The sequence below is a fragment of the Lachancea lanzarotensis genome, scaffold LALA0S05 (genome assembly GCF_000938715.1).
Source record: "Lachancea lanzarotensis genome assembly LALA0, scaffold LALA0S05, whole genome shotgun sequence".
NCBI lineage: Eukaryota > Fungi > Ascomycota > Saccharomycetes > Saccharomycetales > Saccharomycetaceae > Lachancea > Lachancea lanzarotensis.
In genome coordinates, this window is record NW_019212883.1 from 48,582 (window position 1) to 63,465 (window position 14,884).

Genomic DNA, 14,884 nt, shown 5'->3' on the forward strand with positions numbered 1-14,884 from the left:
GGGCTGGCGGAAGATAACAACTGTTCTATTCGAAGGCTCCAGCGCGCCAGACGAAAACGAACCAGCTCAACGGCCGACTAGTATTTGAAAAAAAATATTGGACACTATGGCGATTACGAAGCAAGAGGTACCTTATTCTCTACATGAGCACGCGTTTTCGTGTCGTCCAAGAGGAAAGATGAGATTGACTTTTGCACGTGATCGACAGTATTGTACACAAGACTTGGATAGTCACGTGCCCAGAAGACCCTATATAGCAATCCTCGATTCTAACAATCGAGTGTGAACAACAAGTAATGGCCGACCAGTTTTGGACTAACCAACTCGCCAATGGATCTTACCTGCTCCTTGTAATCAATCTTAACGTCAGTTTTAGTTTTGTCTTTAGCGCTATAATTGTTTTACCAATGCGTTCAGCGTTACTCGAACAAGACTCCTTCTTCAGCGTGCACGTGATCCCAGCTTCCTTGCGCTTCCTTTGGATTCCGACGACGTGCGTCGCAGCTCGGACGTCAGACAGGAAGCTCAAGACGCTCTGGCCGCACAGACAGGGCCGATACGTGCTCGAGCCGCGTACTTTCTAGCGCGTCGCACCGCTCATCAGCTAAGAACCTTTAATTTGACGTCTGGAGACAACTAACAAGATTTGTTCAAGACGGAAACACATTCACGGTCTAACTGGGCTGTTCCTGCTCTCATCAAGCCAACTAACGAGACGCGGTCTTACTAGTTGCCCCGGTTTCTTGTCTCCAGGTGATTACTACTCTTTCTCAAAAAAACAACGAACGCTGCAGTGTAGCGTGAGCAAGCAACCCAAGAGCCTGTCTCTGCGCGTGTTGTAACGTTACCGTCAAGAGTAATATGGTAGCAGCAGCAGGTGGGTGCGAGCCTGCAAAGCTCATAGGTTCAGCAAAAAAAATCCCGTAGCGTGGCAAAAAGTGGGCACACGCCGGATGGTGTTCACGTAGGAGATCGGGTCATTATGGTACGAGCGCAAGCCGCAGTAAAATAATGTGGCCGGTAGAAAAGTATATAAACAGGGACACGGTGGAGTGTAGTAATGTATTAGGTTTGAATTCGGTTTCATTCTTGCTTAAATCTCCACGTCAAAGAGTTCTCGTTATCGAATTTCTCTTAGATATCATCATACCGTCATAATTGGAAAATGTCTCTATCCTCCAAGCTTACTGTCAAAGATCTAAACGTCAAGGACAAGCGTGTCTTCATCAGAGTTGACTTCAACGTCCCATTGGATGGCACCAAGATCACCTCCAACCAGAGAATCGTGGCTGCTTTGCCAACCATCAAGTACGTGCTAGAACAGAAGCCAAAGGCTGTCATTTTGGCCTCGCACTTGGGTAGACCAAATGGTGAAAGAGTTGAGAAATACTCTTTGAAGCCAGTTGCTGCTGAACTACAAAAATTGTTGGGCAAGGACGTCGAGTTCTTGAACGACTGTGTGGGCCCAGAAGTCACCAAGGCTGTGAACTCTGCTGCTCCAGGCTCCGTCATCTTGTTGGAAAACTTGCGTTACCACATCGAAGAAGAGGGCTCCAGAAAGGTCGACGGCCAAAAGGTCAAGGCCGACAAGGCCGATGTTGAGAAGTTCAGAAAGGAACTAACTTCTTTGGCTGACGTTTACGTCAACGATGCTTTCGGTACTGCCCACAGAGCTCACTCTTCTATCGTTGGTTTCGAGCTACCACAAAGAGCTGCCGGTTTCCTATTGTCCAAGGAGTTGGAATACTTCGGTAAGGCTCTAGAAAACCCAGCCAGACCTTTCTTGGCCATCCTAGGTGGTGCCAAGGTTGCCGACAAGATTCAATTGATCGACAACTTGTTGGACAAGGTCGACGTCATCATCATCGGTGGTGGTATGGCCTTCACCTTCAAGAAGGTGCTAGAGAACACTGAAATCGGTAACTCCATCTACGACAAGGCTGGTGCTGAAATCGTTCCAAAATTGGCCGAGAAGGCCAAGCAAAGAGGTGTCCAGATTGTTTTGCCAATCGACTTTGTCTGCGGTGACAACTTCTCCCCTGACGCCAACACCAAGACCGTCACTGACAAGGAAGGTGTTCCAGCTGGCTGGGAAGGTTTGGACTCTGGTCCAGAATCCAGAAAGCTTTTCGCTACTGCCATTGCCAAGGCCAAGACCATCGTCTGGAACGGTCCTCCAGGTGTCTTCGAGTTCGAGAAGTTTAGCCAAGGTACTCAAGATATGTTGAAGGAAGCCGTCAAGGCCTCCGAGAACGGCAACACCGTTATCATCGGTGGTGGTGACACTGCCACCGTTGCTAAGAAGTACGGTGTCACTGACAAGATCTCCCACGTCTCCACTGGTGGTGGTGCCTCCTTGGAATTGTTGGAAGGTAAGGAACTACCAGGTGTTACCTTCTTGTCCAGCAGACCATGAAGCGCATAGCTGGACTGAGTAATGTGTGTATGACCTCTAAACAACTACTAAGTAATCCAATTTGCAATTTGGAAATACATTGCATCTTTATTATACAATATTGACGTTGCGTGAGCAGCTAAATGTAGCCCTCGATATTACGTTCTCCTGGCGGTACCCATTTCACCCCCAGGAGGTTCATTATCCTTTTCTCATCGAACGACTCGATAAGTACGCCGTCGTTTCCCGTATTTGCATTGGCCTGATAAAGGCCATTGTTACTGAGCTTCCAACCACGCTGAGTAGCTCTTATTCTCAGACTCTTATTGAAATCGTCATTTCCTGTGAAATAAATCATGACAGCACCCAACTGGGTCCAACGGCTCAAAAGAATATCCACACGTCTGCACCTGTGAGTTTCAGGAGTTTCTAACATAAAACGATCCTCACTTTTAAGCCTATGGGGTTCCTGTGAATCTAGCATAACGTCTGGCGTCGAGCTTGATGGAAGTTTGCCCCCAAAATAGAATTTCTTCAGCAGTTCTTTGGGGCCCAATGTGTAGCTTTCTTCTAAGCCCGCTGCTCTGCTGAGGTCTTCAATCATTGACTTAAACTCCTTTCCTAAGTTGTGATTCACGTTAAGTGGACAGCGGATGTAGCCGGTACGCTTGAGGTTTAGAATTAGATTTTCTAGGATCCGGGACAGATCTGCAATGTTGTCGCACCCTGGTTTGTATAGCACTGTGTCGATATCACCGCACGTTGCAGCACCACGTCTATAGCTACCAGTGAGCACAATTCGTGCATTACTATCAATTTCTTTTAGCGCTTGTTCGATCAGAGCCAGGTGCTTTGTGCATTCTTCCCTCGGTATTCTCAAAGCCCAGTCTTCATAGAATCTCCATCCAAAAAGCACATTCCAATTAAAGTCTGATGGGTACACCTCTAAGGCTTTTTTGAACGATCCGACGGCATTGGAAACCCATTTCTTTGCTGTCTGTGTTCCGACACCATGACAAGCCATAAAGTAATCGATTAGCTCCTCGTTCTTATCTGCTTCTTGTAACCCTGGAAGCGACCCAGTTTCCAAAATCATCTGAATCTTATTAGCAATGCTTGGACCAATGTTGGGTAAAGACAGGGCTTCCTGTTCAGAAGTTATAGGTTTGTCATGCTTCTCAACTGACTGCTGGGCCAGCTGGTAGCTGCGCGCTCGGTAGGTGTCTCCTCTTAGCCTGTTTTTTCTGGAGAGCTGTTCGAGGGCAAGTAGAAGCACAGAGTTTGTCCTCTCTTGGCCGTTCGATGACGGTGCGCTTTTGGCAATTTTCGTAGGAGTCATTTTGGGTTCACCATCATCCTTAATATTGTGCTTCTTCGGTGACCTTAAATTGGGAGCTTGAATCCGTACTGAGTCCTGTTGCTGTGTTGTTTCTTCTGTCACTGTTGGCAATGTGCTGGCACTGAATGAAGGTCCACTTTGATTATCCTCATCCATTATCAGCTGTGTTCTGAACAATCTTTGATCTAGTAACTTATGGTTCTTTAGGCATTCGCTTACCCAGCTGAGCCTGCAAAAGCTCAGCTTCTCGTCAGACAAAAGTTCGTACCAGAGTTCCTCATCGTAAGCCCATTCACTATGGAAAAGCTCGCCTCTTATAAGACCGTGCTCTGCAACAAAAGTATCATTAATTAAAATCACAGCGTCACTGGAATATGTCTTCAGATTTGTTCCTCCGTTGGCCTCGATGAGTTTAATCAAAAGCTGGACTCTAGGCGATTCGACTGACGGTAATATCAAGAAGCGTAAACCTGCAAATAGCGGAGTTTTCATTTGATAGAAGCATCAAGGGTAGCGAAAAGCATACCAATTAATAGGCGGCCAAGTAGGCTAAAGACTCAAGAATAAAGTTAGCAGGAAATCCAGTCTGTTTCTTCGATAATTTTGATTTCTTAACGTCATGATATTTTGCTCATACTCACCTAAAAGTCGTTGTCAATTTTCATGTTTTTATGACAATGGTTAACTTTAGGCAGGTTGTGAAAACAATCAGTCGTACATGGGACATGTATATTTGACACAGACAAAACAGTGGTTCTTGTAATCTATAAATGCCTTAGACTTTTACTAAGTACGTTTGGCTCAACGTAGGTTTAAAGCCTTTATCGTAGCAATCTCGCAAAAGCTCTCCAGTTCTTAACAAAATATAACATGCCCGTCTTCTTGCAAGGGACTTCAACTATATCAAGTTTTTGTGCCGCAAATTTGGCAAGATAATTTGCTGGCACCCCCATAACAGAGGTTATTTTAGTGAGCTTTTTAGCATTTTCTGCTGGATCAAGCAAGAAAACACCATTCACTCCAGGATAAAGGATAGGAAGTATATCCGTCTCACTGTCACCAACATACCAAATGGTTTCCTTCTGACTGGAGTTTTGAACGAGCATTCGTAGTTTTTCTAACTTGTCAAATCCTGTCACCACAACCTTATCGAACTTACCGCTGAGTTTGCCTTCTTCAGCTATAAGATCATTGCAAGCTATTTGGACAGGAGGCATGGACGACACCTCTAAACTGCGTCGTTCGGCAGCAGAGTCCAGGAGAGATTGAATGAAGATTTTGGACCAATTGACGGATATAATATGGACGTCTGCTACTGCCTTCCAAGCCTCCAAGAACCCATCGCGTAACAGGAACGTGCGATTTTTCGAAAATTTCTGAACTTCCTCTATTGTGACGCCTTCAAATGCTCCCATGGCTTCTAGTTCTCGGATACTGTTTAGCTCTATAGGCCTTAGGCTCTTTTGAAATTCTACTTCTGAGCGGAACACTCGGTCAAAATTGCCAGCAGTGATTAGCTGGTCAGGATGGCGTGCCCAGAGGTCTAAAATAGGTAGCTTGCGGGGTGCAGGCTCGAATTTCTGATTTCCTTGTTTGTACGTGTCCAAGAAATGGGTCCAAGGGACATTATACGATTTGTACAAATATGGAAGCTCCGCTAGCACAGAAATGGTATCCTTATCGGTTATTGTCTCATCAAAATCGGTAGCAAGAACATGCCTGGTCATGAATACGAATGATGGGTGCTTTATGTTTTCTAGTTTCTTTGTAAGTTTATGGTTTGAAAATATCTGTGCTTGTTCATATTTCAGTATTTTAAGATCAAAAAGAGAGATGTTGAAATTAAGAATTGAGATAAATCCAGACCTAACAGAATAGTAAAGGTTCCCAGTAGTTTACGGCGTCAAGAGTATACACGATAGAATAGCTTCTAAGCGTAATTTGTTAGCACACTTCTATATCAACCGGTAGTTTGCCTGAAGAAACTTTATTTATCAGGCTTACCGATCGACTCAAACTGGTGATATCTTGATCTATGCGCTGAGACAAGAGTCTATTATCCACTGCCCGACTTTGATAAAAGTTGGACCCTGAATAATCTTCAATTGTAACCTCAAAGTTTGCGCAATGTTTTGAATGTGGTTTTCTTCGAAAAGAAGTTTGCACAAGTTCAGTTTCTTCTTGAATCGTTTCTTCTGCCCTTTTATATTGTACTTTTTTCAAAAATCTCCAGGAAAAAAATCGATGAGATTGACAAAAGATGGAAAACTTTCAAAAGAGATGAGATGAGCCATCGGAATAAAAAGGCCCGAACAGACAAAACTTACACTGTTCCATCCGCCTGTTGAAGAAGCATTTGATTTGACATAATGGATCACATTCCAGCCTGGAAAAGAATCGCTATTAGGAATCAAGAGGGTTCCACAACAGACAACGATGCGACTGCCCTTCAGGTGACTACGCATCTGGCAACAGCGAACCTGAGCAAAAGAGAGAAGAGGAAGATTATCAAAGGAGAACCGGAAAGCGGCAAGAACCAGAAAAAACACGGCAACCCTAACAAGAAACAGAAGAAGGACAAGGCGCCTCGTGAAGAAAGACTTTTGAACAAAGAACAGGTGTTGAAGGACCAGCTGCGATATTTGATAGACTTCTACCGCGAGAAAGTTGGAACTCTACCGCAAGAAGTGTGGGAACACAAGCCAGTGCAAGCACAGCTGGGTGATCCTGCTATTTCTGACGAAGAAAAGGATGCAAGCAGCTCGAAGCCGCAAGTGATGGAGGTGTGGAAATTCTCGAAGCAAAAACAAAATTGGCTATTGAAGCACGTCCTAGACGATACACAGATTCCTGAATGTTATGACGAGCTGCTGTATGTGTATTTCAAAGATCTCAAAGGTGGTTCCAAAGCAGGACTTGAGAAATCCTGCCAGGATTGTGTGGATCGACACGAAAAAGCACAATTAGAGGCACAATCGCAAGATTCTGAGGAAGAAAAGCGTGGTAAGGATGTAGAACTTGGGGAAAAAGGCGATGAGAAAGCTCCCGCTGATGGCGACGAATCATCAACAAAACCCGAAGAAACTGAAACGAAAGACCAGAAGGCTGATTCCGCGTCCAAACCACGAAATGACGAGATTCCACCATCTGAGCACCAGGTCAAACGCGCTCAGAAACTACTGGAGTATCTTAAACAAGCATGAGTTGTCTCTGACAAAGCAGACATTCTCCATATAGGTCGAAAAACTTGCACTTTAATTTGAACCATAAAAATTCTTCTTATGGCACTACTAATGTTTTGTATCTCGATCAACGAGAAGGATTCCGATGACGAACCTACCTTCGATCTCTTTTTCAGTCTTTACCATAACGTCTCGCAGTTTGTCCTCGTCTTGCAATTGAATTGGATTCATCGAGCGTCACCAGATACGCTAATTCAACCAGAGTTTCCGATAGCTACACACAAGGGATAGCTGCTGATATCCCGTCTTGCTAAGTGCGAATGCCAACAACACAGATCTAAATGGATCGCATCTCGAATGTCTCGGTCACGTGATACCATACAGTGTGGTTTAATTAGATCTCACCTTCAATGGTAAAATGATCGACTCTTGATCAACGACCTTCGAGACCAAGGCGAGTGGAAATGTCGCTCAAATACCCTAAATTCTTGTTGTTCGGTGACTCAATTACAGAGTTTGCATTCAACACCGAGCCCGACGAAAAGATAGGACACCAATTTGCCTTAGGAGCGGCATTGTGCCGAGATTACACGAGGAAGCTAGATATCATTCAAAGAGGCTTTAGTGGCTATAACTCTAGATGGGCTCTTCAAATCCTTCCCAAAATCTTGGAAAGTGAGTCCTCGAGTGAGATTGTAATGTGCACTATTTTTTTTGGCAGTAACGATGCAGCTTCCGCTGGCAGACAGCGTGTGGAAGTAACAGAGTTCATCGAGAATATTACCAGTCTCGTGCATATGGTCAAAGTAAAAAACATTAAACCCATTTTGATCGGGCCCGGTCTTCATGACAGCGAGCGTTGGGCAGAATTAAAACCAGATCAAATTAGCCAGGGAACTTTTCGGTCTAATGACTGTAATAAGAGATATTCTGACGCTCTTCAACAAATAGCATTGAGAGAAAAGATTCCCTTTGTCAACCTGTATGATGCATTCCAGGAGCAGGGTGGAGATCAATGGCGAGAGCTTTTGTTAGATGGAGTGCATTATACTGGCAAGGGTTACAAAGTGTTTTATAACGAGCTTCTCAAGACTATACGTTCAGCGTATCCCGAATTTGCTCCTGAAAACGTCATTTACAAACTCCCCAACTGGAGGGACGTGGAAGAGGACGGCTCAAACTTGAAGGAGCTCCTTTAGTTGCGAGGATTGGGTTTTGGTCATGTAGCGGTGACTTCATCGATAAAACGAAAAACGAAATGAAAAACTCATTCTATCTCTTGCGAGCTCAGTACTGAACCTCACTTTCTTGTGTAATGCGGGTTCTTGATTGCATCGTGTTGGTGGAACGAGCAATGTTACACGTTCCAATGCTAGCAAGGTATCATCAAAATCATAGCTTTTGGAACCCATTGATTTAATACAATATCCCTCTTTCATGTCTGTTGTTAAGAATAAGTTGCTATTTAAGTAGTTGTGACCTCCTCATATGATTTGGCCAGACTGGATCAGAGTGAAGGGTCGGTTAGAGAGGCATTTTGTGTGTTAGTATGTAAACGAAGCTGTTTTCAATCCAATTGCGCTGCGTCCCGAGCATCATCTTTGGGCGTCCAAAGTAACAACTGATAGACAATCGCGAGCTATTGTGTTTTGACATGACACTTTACTCTAGGTGGAATGTACCAGAATTTCGAGTCAAAACAATCGACGATGCTTTCCCGATAGATTCAAGGTTCATCAGAAATAGCTGCTCTTTGACTCAATGCCTGTCTAATGACACACTCTTATATCACTGACGTCCAAAACATCTTGCTGATCTTTCCACTGCTTCCATTTGGACTTTGGCTTCATGTCTACGTCAACAATTTTAGCGCGTATTCCCGATGCTGGATCCCATCGCACAAAACACGTAACGTCACGCAAAGCCATTAATAGCGCTAAACTTCCAGAAACATCGTTTTCACCCGCCAGCTCACCAAGCGATGGAAGAGAGTCAGCAAGATTGCACTGTGTTTTATAAACTCTCGCCAAGACGTTATCGGAATCACGCAAATACGTTTCCATGTCGGGAAAAAATTGAGGGGGCATGCTAAACGCAGCAAGCCACTTTCGCAGCATTTCGGGGTGTTCTAGGACCATGTTATAGCAAAAAGGTATATTGCGGCCCTTGAAGCGGTTCAAAACGCAGTTGCGGCAGTTTTCGCCTTTCCGAATCATCCATTTGGGTTTGAATTCCCACACAATTGCTTCCCCATCTATGCTAGACTTTTGCCTATGCACCTTAGTGAAATGATCTACTGTCACTATCGAGTCCATACCAAATGTCAGATTCTCCATTTCCAAGACTTCGACGACTTTGCTGTCGATGTCGACTTTGAATTCTCCCAAAATGTTCTCCAAATTTCGCACATTTCGCCCCAAATTTGTGCATGCGATCAGATAATCGCCAAGAAGTGGAGAAACGCAATTTCTGATGTATCGCAAGTTCCGTAGCGTATAAATGTTATTTTGTCGAAGGCTTTTAAACCGTACACAGCAGCGGTCAAGATTTTCGCAACGATCCCCATATTTGATCAAAATATTTGCATTACCTCGGTTCACTATGATAGCATCGTCATCATTATAATTGCTCACTAAGCCATTGCTCATCAACTTGAAGATCCAATTGAAGAACTGAGAGCTTCTATCTATATTTCTTCATATTAACCATTTTTATCGTCTAATGGCTAGCTCATCTTGTAGATAATTTGAAAAATTTTAGACAACGCTTAAACCTAAGATCAACTAAAACTTGACTTGATCGAAGCCACTTATTGTGAATTGTTAACCATCCTTGAATAGTTCAGGACTTGTCAGCAAGAATGTCTCAACAAAATGCCAATTTGCCCAGTGCCTTGAACGAAGCAGTGTTGAAGGCTTCGGAACCAGTATCTGCAGATTATGTGAAGGTTCAGGGTATTGACTATTCTAAGGCAGAAGCCCAAGACATGCGGGCATCTGATCTCGTTGGATCTATGCGTACAATGGGATTTCAAGCCAGTTCGCTAGGACAAGGCTGCGAAATAATCAACGAGATGAGATCTTGGAGAGGAAAGCATCGTGATGAGCTCGAAGAGCACGACAGAAAAGGCTCATTTGATGAAAATGGCAAACAGAAAACTACAATTTTCTTGGGGTATACTTCTAACCTGATTAGTTCCGGATTGCGTGAGACCATTCGCTATCTCGTGCAGCACAAGCAGGTCGATGCTATCGTCGCAACTGGCGGTGGTATCGAAGAAGATATCATCAAATGTCTGGCGCCTACGTATTTAGGAGAATTCACCTTGAAAGGGTCGTCTTTGCGTGACAAAGGTCTGAACCGTATTGGTAACCTTTTGGTACCCAACGACAATTACTGCAAGTTCGAAGAATGGATCGTGCCCATCTTGGACAAAATGCTGGAGGAGCAGGAAGAATACGTCAAAGAGCACAAATCTGAATGCTTGGATGCCAATACTGACGTCGAATCTCCAATCTGGACGCCTTCCAAGTTGATCAACCGACTAGGGAAAGAAATAAACGACGAGTCGTCGGTCCTGTATTGGGCTTACAAGAACCAGATCCCCGTTTTTTGTCCTGCGATCACGGACGGTTCGATTGGAGACATGCTTTTCTTTCACACGTTCAAGTCTAGTCCCCGCCAACTGCGTGTGGACATTGTCGCAGACATCCGTAAAATCAATAGCTTATCCATGGAAGCCTCCAAGGCAGGTATGCTCTTGTTGGGAGGTGGTTTGATTAAGCACCACATTGCGAATGCGTGTCTGATGCGTAATGGTGCAGACTATGCCGTTTACATCAACACAGGTCAAGAATTCGATGGTTCTGATGCAGGAGCCAGGCCGGATGAGGCTATCTCTTGGGGCAAGATCAAAGCCGAAGCCAAGAGTGTCAAGATTTATGCGGATGCGACTGTGGTTTTCCCGCTCATTGTCGCTGCGACTTTTGCTAGCGGCAGGTAAGAGTGAAGTTTCGTGCGCTTTATAGACTTTGATAGCCACCTCGGTGGTGTGCAGACATGATAGACGTTGTGTATATGAACATGGGTGACGAAGCAATAGAGTTGGATTTGGACTTAGGCGGGAATGATTAATACTTGACAGCAGAAATTCGATACCAGCGAAAGACATGTTTTTCAGTGGTACGATCTCGGAAGTGTGAGCTGCTCGGTTGTGCCGAGAAGGAAGAAACTGGCGTTAGAAATTAGTCGAGACGTACAGAAGTGCTTGGGTAGATGAATGGGGAGAAGATCTCGGTGCGGGGGGGGGGGGTTTGAGCCCTGTTCTCGGGAATCAAACCATCAAATTTGATGGATACATTGACATTAAAGTAAAATCGGCTCATCTTCAAGTGCAAGTTCAATTATATGAACTCATCAGAAGCAGATTGAAGGACGAACTATGATATGCACATCGTGCTACAAAAAGGTAAGGAAAGTAGATACACAATGTTGCGGAACTTGCGGGACCAAGTGGTCGAGCAGTTGTGGCTACGGAATTCATGGCATAGGCAACATGACGTATTTTCTAATACTTCTGGAAAGATACTTTAGCCGTCACTTGCAACAATCGTTGTGCTGAGAAATTGGAATTTTTGGATGCTGTTGAGGAAACTTCGATGCCTTAAGAAGTGCTGAAAACATTCGGGAATTACCACTGGCGGCAAACTTTTTCAGACGGACGCGTGTGGTTTCGGGTATTCAAATGTCACAGCACATTGAACATAAGCCGTTTTTCAAGTCACTAGAGAGAAACTGAAAATCTAAGAAGTTCTTCGACAAACAAAGCAGGATATACCAAACGACAAAGGCTACCTTTATTTCGCTGCTTTGCCGTTAGTCGGTACCACTAACTCGAACCAGAAGCACTTGTTAGCTCACACATCTATTCACCGTTCGATCTTCACTCATTTGATCCTTACGGACTTGCCAATGTTCGTGAAAAGTCTCAACAGGTTCCGCACGATCTACTACTACTCATGACGTTCGTTTTGTGATTGCAACATCCACTTCCTGAAATAGTTCGGTCACAGTGACAATCATGCACCCGGTAAATCATTCCATTTACTGTTGAACTAATCAGTCCACTGGGAGTGCGTACCCCGCACTTTCAAGGTACTTGACATGTTTTCGAGCGTCCCATAAGTCTTCCGACGCCCGGACTTTAGTACTCCGAGCAACCCCACATCAATTTTTCTCCACTTCCGCGGCCGGACGGTTGCCTTGCGAAAGAGCTTGGTATACATAATTACTGCCGGACCGTTGAGCTCCGCGGCATACACCCACTCACCCCAGCGTTACGCTACGCCTTTGCGCCCGGACATCTGTGTTCCGGCGCCAAAACGGCTCCACCACCCAGACACCATCAAAGCATTTTGCTCCGCTTTTCCGCAGTGGCTGTAATTTTGGCAGACATGCCCAGAAATCAAAGTACAACTTCCACAGACAACTGCATAAGTGTGGGGAGATACAAAAATTTAATCCAGTCCCCGCGGAGAAGACCTCGCAGAACCCCGGATTAACCCCATTCCGCTTTTCCCCACCAATTAAATAAGGGTACACGCTAAATCAACAGCACAGAAGACGAAGCACAGATCTGGCCCATTGTGATGCGTTGGCGGCGTTATGTTTTCCCCATGCTTATATGCCCGGGATTTGACATATAAAAGGAGGACAGATCCCCGGACAACATGGTGTTCGAAACCCGAAACCACTTTGATATTCTTCAAAACTATTTCGTATCTCCCGAAAAAAAAAGTCTATTGACAATAAGAACAATATCTGTGCGATGAGCTTGTCAGATAAGCTTCTCTTGCGCAATGTCAACTACCGGGGCCGTATCTACGACAAGTTCCCCAAAATTTACAACATTTACGTGGTAGGTGTAGTGGCATGCATTTCCGGACTGATGTTTGGGTTTGACATTTCATCGATGTCGTCGATGATCGGTACCGATGAATATAAGGCCTATTTTGACAATCCTCAATCCACGCGGCAAGGTGGTATTACGGCTTCGATGTCTGCAGGATCATTTTTTGGATCGCTCATTTCGTCGAGTGTGACCGATGTTTATGGAAGACGTGTGTCGCTGCACTTGTGTTCGGCTTTCTGGATCCTGGGAGCTATCTTGCAGTCTTCTTCGCAAAACGTGGCGATGCTGGTGGCAGGCCGTGTAGTGAGCGGCATTGGTATTGGGTTTGGGTCGTCTGCGGCCCCGGTGTACTGTTCTGAAGTGTCGCCTCCTCGCATTAGAGGAACCATCTGTGGCCTTTTCCAGCTAAGTGTCACTGTCGGTATCATGATCTTGTTCTACATCGGGTACGGTTGCCATTTCATCAACGGGACTGGTGCATTTAGGGTCACGTGGGGCATCCAAATCGTCCCCGGTCTCGTTTTGTTAGTCGCAGCGTTTTTCTTACCAGAATCGCCTCGTTGGCTGGCCAACCACGATCGATGGGAAGAAGCTAGCGAGGTTGTTGCTAGGATTAGCGCTCATGGAGATCGAGATGACCCCCAAGTCCAGCTACAATTGGAAGAAATTAAAGAACAGGTGTTGATCGACCAGGCCGCCATGAATTTCGGTTACCGTCATCTCTTCCGCAAGAAGTCATTGAGAAAGACGATAGTCGGCGTCTCTGCGCAAATGTGGCAACAGCTATGTGGTATGAATGTGATGATGTACTACATTGTGTACGTTTTCAAAATGGCCGGTTACACAGGCTCCCAAGTTTTGGTGTCTGGCTCCATCCAGTACGTATTGAACGTTGTTATGACTATTCCTGCCCTGTTTCTGGTAGATAAAGTGGGGAGAAGACCCGTATTGATCACCGGCGGCGTTTTTATGTTCATATGGTTGTTCGTTGTGTCTGGATTACTAGCCAATTACTCAGTCCCTGAACCGAATGGATTCGATGGCGACGACACAGTCAGGATCAGTATACCTCCAAGTCATAAACCTGCCGCACGGGGTGTAATTGCCGCTTGCTACTTATTTGTGTGTTCCTTCGCACCAACATGGGGTATTGGTATTTGGATCTACTGTTCGGAGATTTTCAACAACATGGAGAGAGCAAAGGGTTCTGCTCTTTGTGCTTCTGTAAATTGGGCCTTCAACTTTGCTTTGGCTATGTTTGTGCCAAAATCCTTCACAAACATCAGCTGGAAGACCTATATCATTTTTGGAGTGTTTTCAGTATGCCTCACTATTCAGACATTTCTCATGTTCCCAGAGACTAAGGGCAAAACACTGGAAGAGATTGATCAAATGTGGGCAGACAACATACCCGCCTGGAAGACCGGTTCCTACGTACCAGAATTGCCAATCATCGAAGATGAAGAAGGCAACAAGCTCGGGTTATTGGCCAGAGCACAACACATTGAGAACGCCAGCAACGAAAAACCTCTTTTTCAACATAATGACGCTATGGAAAACAGCACCAGTCACTCTCAATGAGTGGGTGCGAACATCGAGGTAAGGAGCCTGAATCTTTTTCAAATTACGAATAAGCCAAAAAAGGGCAACAAATGCGCATAGTCGAGTCTTAAAATCCTCGGTTACCACTTTCTTGCCGGTTCGTTGGTCACCTGTATACCAAAATGATTTAATGATAGTAGTTAATGTTTAAAATACCTTTCTTGTTCAAACAAGTGCGTATAATGGGTCGTGATATTCATTGGTTGATTTGGAAACGTTTCAAGGACTATCTAAAGGTTAATGTCCTGATTTGAGCTCTTTCTCGACAACCTACTGTACCAACGTCAGAATAGTAAGAAATGACTTACAATATTGATGATGACCTACCTGCAGACTAGTTCAGGTCTTGAGCGACACAGATATCTCAAAAGCATCGGGGTCTTGATATTTGACCGTTGCATTGTTCAAATTTAGCGCCTTCTACATCAAGAATTAAAAGGTTTGGCGGTTGACAC

The 14,884-nt window shown here is 44.8% G+C and overlaps 8 protein-coding genes across 8 annotated transcripts; 5 read left to right on the forward strand and 3 right to left on the reverse strand.

Annotated features, from left to right (window-relative positions):
- Positions 1-1,165: 1,165 nt before the first annotated feature.
- On the forward strand, positions 1,166-2,416 carry PGK1 (LALA0S05e00672g1_1; the record flags this gene model as incomplete). The annotated part of the gene is made up of 1 exon (XM_022772096.1): positions 1,166-2,416. The coding sequence occupies one exon, from the start codon at positions 1,166-1,168 to the stop codon at positions 2,414-2,416; it is 1,251 nt and encodes a 416-aa protein (XP_022628454.1).
- A 118-nt stretch (positions 2,417-2,534) lies between these two features.
- On the reverse strand, positions 2,535-4,226 carry POL4 (LALA0S05e00694g1_1; the record flags this gene model as incomplete). Its single annotated transcript, XM_022772097.1, has 1 exon — positions 2,535-4,226. The coding sequence occupies one exon, from the start codon at positions 4,224-4,226 to the stop codon at positions 2,535-2,537; it is 1,692 nt and encodes a 563-aa protein (XP_022628455.1).
- Positions 4,227-4,555: 329 nt separating this feature from the next.
- CTO1 (LALA0S05e00716g1_1) lies at positions 4,556-5,461 on the reverse strand (the record flags this gene model as incomplete). Its single annotated transcript, XM_022772098.1, has 1 exon — positions 4,556-5,461. The coding sequence occupies one exon, from the start codon at positions 5,459-5,461 to the stop codon at positions 4,556-4,558; it is 906 nt and encodes a 301-aa protein (XP_022628456.1).
- A 642-nt stretch (positions 5,462-6,103) lies between these two features.
- RBP95 (LALA0S05e00738g1_1) lies at positions 6,104-6,937 on the forward strand (the record flags this gene model as incomplete). Its single annotated transcript, XM_022772100.1, has 1 exon — positions 6,104-6,937. The coding sequence occupies one exon, from the start codon at positions 6,104-6,106 to the stop codon at positions 6,935-6,937; it is 834 nt and encodes a 277-aa protein (XP_022628457.1).
- A 443-nt stretch (positions 6,938-7,380) lies between these two features.
- On the forward strand, positions 7,381-8,115 carry IAH1 (LALA0S05e00760g1_1; the record flags this gene model as incomplete). The annotated part of the gene is made up of 1 exon (XM_022772101.1): positions 7,381-8,115. One exon carries the CDS (start codon positions 7,381-7,383, stop codon positions 8,113-8,115), a length of 735 nt encoding a protein of 244 aa, XP_022628458.1.
- Positions 8,116-8,685: 570 nt separating this feature from the next.
- On the reverse strand, positions 8,686-9,564 carry IPK1 (LALA0S05e00782g1_1; the record flags this gene model as incomplete). The annotated part of the gene is made up of 1 exon (XM_022772102.1): positions 8,686-9,564. One exon carries the CDS (start codon positions 9,562-9,564, stop codon positions 8,686-8,688), a length of 879 nt encoding a protein of 292 aa, XP_022628459.1.
- Positions 9,565-9,776: 212 nt separating this feature from the next.
- On the forward strand, positions 9,777-10,919 carry DYS1 (LALA0S05e00804g1_1; the record flags this gene model as incomplete). The annotated part of the gene is made up of 1 exon (XM_022772103.1): positions 9,777-10,919. The coding sequence occupies one exon, from the start codon at positions 9,777-9,779 to the stop codon at positions 10,917-10,919; it is 1,143 nt and encodes a 380-aa protein (XP_022628460.1).
- A 1,824-nt stretch (positions 10,920-12,743) lies between these two features.
- Positions 12,744-14,408, forward strand: LALA0_S05e00826g (LALA0S05e00826g1_1; the record flags this gene model as incomplete). Its single annotated transcript, XM_022772104.1, has 1 exon — positions 12,744-14,408. One exon carries the CDS (start codon positions 12,744-12,746, stop codon positions 14,406-14,408), a length of 1,665 nt encoding a protein of 554 aa, XP_022628461.1.
- Between the last annotated feature and the right edge of the window lie 476 nt (positions 14,409-14,884).